General features: G+C 39.7%; 1 protein-coding gene across 1 annotated transcript; it reads left to right on the top strand.

The window, feature by feature from the left end:
• Nucleotides 1-1,518: 1,518 nt before the first annotated feature.
• LOC121966699 (guanosine-3',5'-bis(diphosphate) 3'-pyrophosphohydrolase MESH1-like) lies at nucleotides 1,519-2,265 on the top strand (the record flags this gene model as incomplete). The annotated part of the gene is made up of 3 exons (XM_042516763.1): nucleotides 1,519-1,574; nucleotides 1,653-1,893; nucleotides 2,045-2,265. Coding segments are annotated over 3 exons (428 nt in total), but the record flags the coding sequence as incomplete, so codon positions are not given.
• Nucleotides 2,266-3,103: the final 838 nt, after the last annotated feature.

The following is a 3,103-nucleotide window of genomic DNA, read 5'->3' as shown; positions in this document are numbered from 1 at the left end:
AAAATGTACTGAGGTCTTATGATGGTGAAGATCTCAGTCATTCAGGTCATGGTAATTCTAGGTGTTGTATGGTAGGCAAGTTTTGCCCCTCATCCAAGAAGCATCTTCAGTTATAACAGAAGTTGCAGCTTTAATCCCTCGTGTGGGTTTGAACCTTTGCTGAGTCGGTGATGTCACACATGAGCGTTAATTGGGTGATTTGTTATTTTTAATCTATTTAAGAGGGGACAGTGTACATTAATCCATTATTAAGCAAGTGTAATTGCACCCAAGTTAGAAGTAAGAAAGTGATAAAAACATTACATTACCTTACTCACGCATATATGGCTGCTGTAGTATTTTTGGAGCATTGTGATCTTAAGGCAGATAGGCTGTCAACACAGTGTCATACACAATTCTCTCTCGAGTTGAAAAATTTCAACTTGTGCGATGGATGCGAAGATGCAAAATACCCTTTACACACACCCGTCCAACCATCGCCCTGCTGGGCATGAATTCACATCCATTTGCGTCATTGCATTGACTTTGCATGTAAACTTTGCATTGTGTCCAGCGTGAACAATACATAAGGGTTTATTGAGCCTCAATCACATCTCATCCATTTTATTCTCCTGCGACCAGATATTAGCTAGAAGAAGGCTTGGTGGAGGAACAGCTCTCAGTCCAAGTCAGGCCAGCCTCGCCTCGATGCCAGCTCTCCTCCCTCTCTTCGTCCGGTGCTTTTGGCACCCCTGTAACCAATTTTATGAATTATATTTATAAAATGTTGAACATCTGAATATATAAAGAAATCATATATGCCATAAAATAAATGAATGAAATACAAAATTAAGATATTTTCAAACCTTGCAGTTTTCCCTTTGAAACCTGAGCAAATTAACTGTATTACTTTCAATAACTTGGGAAGAAGGACCTTAATCTTAACTGTACAAGAATTGCCCCAAAATTATCAAGAAACTGGGAAAGTTAAAAGTTAGCCGAAAATAAGCACAAAAAAGAAAGAAAAAAGATAAAAACGTTTTTGATAGTATTTCATTTTCCGGCCATTTCCCTGTCCCTTAAAGTATTTGGGGTTTTTTTGGTTGTTTTATTGTTTGTTTTGTTTTGGTGTGGTTTGTTTGTTTTTTGGGGAGGGTTTTCGGGGTTTTTTTGCAATGTGCTGGGCTTTTCTTGCCAAGTTGCTTATTGCCTTTTTTCCATGTTCTCAAAGGAAATCAAACCAATTTTCTAAAGCTTCAGAAGCTTAAATGCATGTGAAAGGCGTCTTAACGCAGCACAAGAAAACTGATGTTGATCCAGATGTTAAAGGGTTAATAGCCAGCTGAGTTTACTATGAGTATAAAATGACAGAGGCTGTCCTTGTTGTATTAATCACTTTGTTAAATGCTCAGCACTCAGTATGTACTCCTGATATTAGTGGCAGCAGCACCTCTTGTTGACTTTCCTCTAGCTCTAACTTACAGCTGTGTGTGTGTGTGTGTGTGTGTGTGTGTGTGTGTGTGGGTGTGTACTTTTAAGGAGTAGCGAGAATCCTCAGCCATGAAGGAGGCGTCACAGAAATCGAGGTTTTGCAAGTACGTTATCAGTTGTTATCAGTCCCAATCAGTTGCAGTGTTTGTTGTATTCAGAGTCTGTGTGTTGTCCTCCTGTAGGCTGCTCTGCTTCATGACACAGTGGAGGACACGGACACCTCTCCTGCAGAACTTGAAGCCAAGTTTGGACCGGTCGTGGCTCGCATCGTTCAGGAGGTGACGGATGATAAGAGTCTGCCCAAACAGGAGAGGAAGCGTCTGCAGGTGGAACATGCGCCTCACTGCAGCCACCAAGCCAAACTGGTCAAACTGGCTGATAAACTATACAACCTGCGGGATCTGAACCGCTGCACCCCTGCTGGTCAGCACCTTTCTCACAGCCACTGCTCATATACTGTATACTGTACTGTGGAAGTGCTGACTCACCGAATGGAAATACACAGGTACTAATTCTTGACAAAAGCTGCATTTAGTCACCACGTCCTCCCTGTGTGTGTGTGTGTGTTTGGCAGGTTGGACAGCCGAGCGGGTGCATGAGTATTTTGTGTGGGCCTCTGAGGTAGTTAGAGGCCTGAAAGGAACCAACTCGGCTCTGGAAGAGAAGCTGGAGGAACTGTTCAGACAGAGAGGAGTCCAGCTCTAACAACACAACAGCTGAGAACAGGCCATTCAGATTACAAATCAAATACACTTTCATTTGTAAATAAATGAAATAAATCATATTTCATATAAATATGTGTGGTCTTCAAATTATGTTTTCATTTTTTGATTGTCTAGTTAAATTCAGGGTATGTTGACAATTTGAGTGATATCAGTTACTTTATTCCATTAGTGTTTATTGGTGGTAGTAATTATCAGCTAAAGGAGCCCTTGGGCCAAATCTGCCCCCCCCCCAACCATTTTCTAATTAACAAAAAAAAGTGATTCACACTGAGAATTGTTTTTGTACTTTTAATATACATGGGTGCCAGAAATGTCCTAAACCCTAGAAATGTCCTAAAATCCTAGCACTCTCCTAAAACCCTAGAAATTACCTAAAGTCCTAGAAATCTCCTAAAACCCTAGAAATGTCCTAAAACCCTCCTAAAATCCTAGAAACATCCTCTATGTCCTAAAACCTTAGATATTACAAATGTCAAATGACATTTAAGCACGTCCTTGATGTGCTTAAATGTGGAAGTGTAATATTGTGATTTTACATCTAAATCATAAACAAACAAATCATATATGCTATATAATAAATGAATTAAATACAATGAACGTTATTACCAACAAAATAAAAATGTATAATCAAAATGTATTCATGTTCTGGGGCAATTACCTCTCAAAATAAAAAGCTTTTTGCGACTGTTCCATATTAACTGAACTCCAGCAAGTAGGTCGAACCTTAGTAATGACCTAGGAAGGGACACATTTTCTAGTCCCTCTTCAGTCCACTGCTCAACTTGGCGTATGTCCTTTCCTATAAATATTTCCACCGTGAATTGGCTCCGACAGGCAAAAAAACATAGTTATTGTGAATTTAAAATGTACTGAGGTCTTATGATGGTGAAGATCTCAGTCATTCAGGT

Source organism: Plectropomus leopardus, unplaced genomic scaffold (assembly GCF_008729295.1).
Source record: "Plectropomus leopardus isolate mb unplaced genomic scaffold, YSFRI_Pleo_2.0 unplaced_scaffold25595, whole genome shotgun sequence".
Classification (NCBI taxonomy): domain Eukaryota; kingdom Metazoa; phylum Chordata; class Actinopteri; order Perciformes; family Serranidae; genus Plectropomus; species Plectropomus leopardus.
This window is presented reverse-complemented; position numbering and strand designations above follow the sequence as displayed.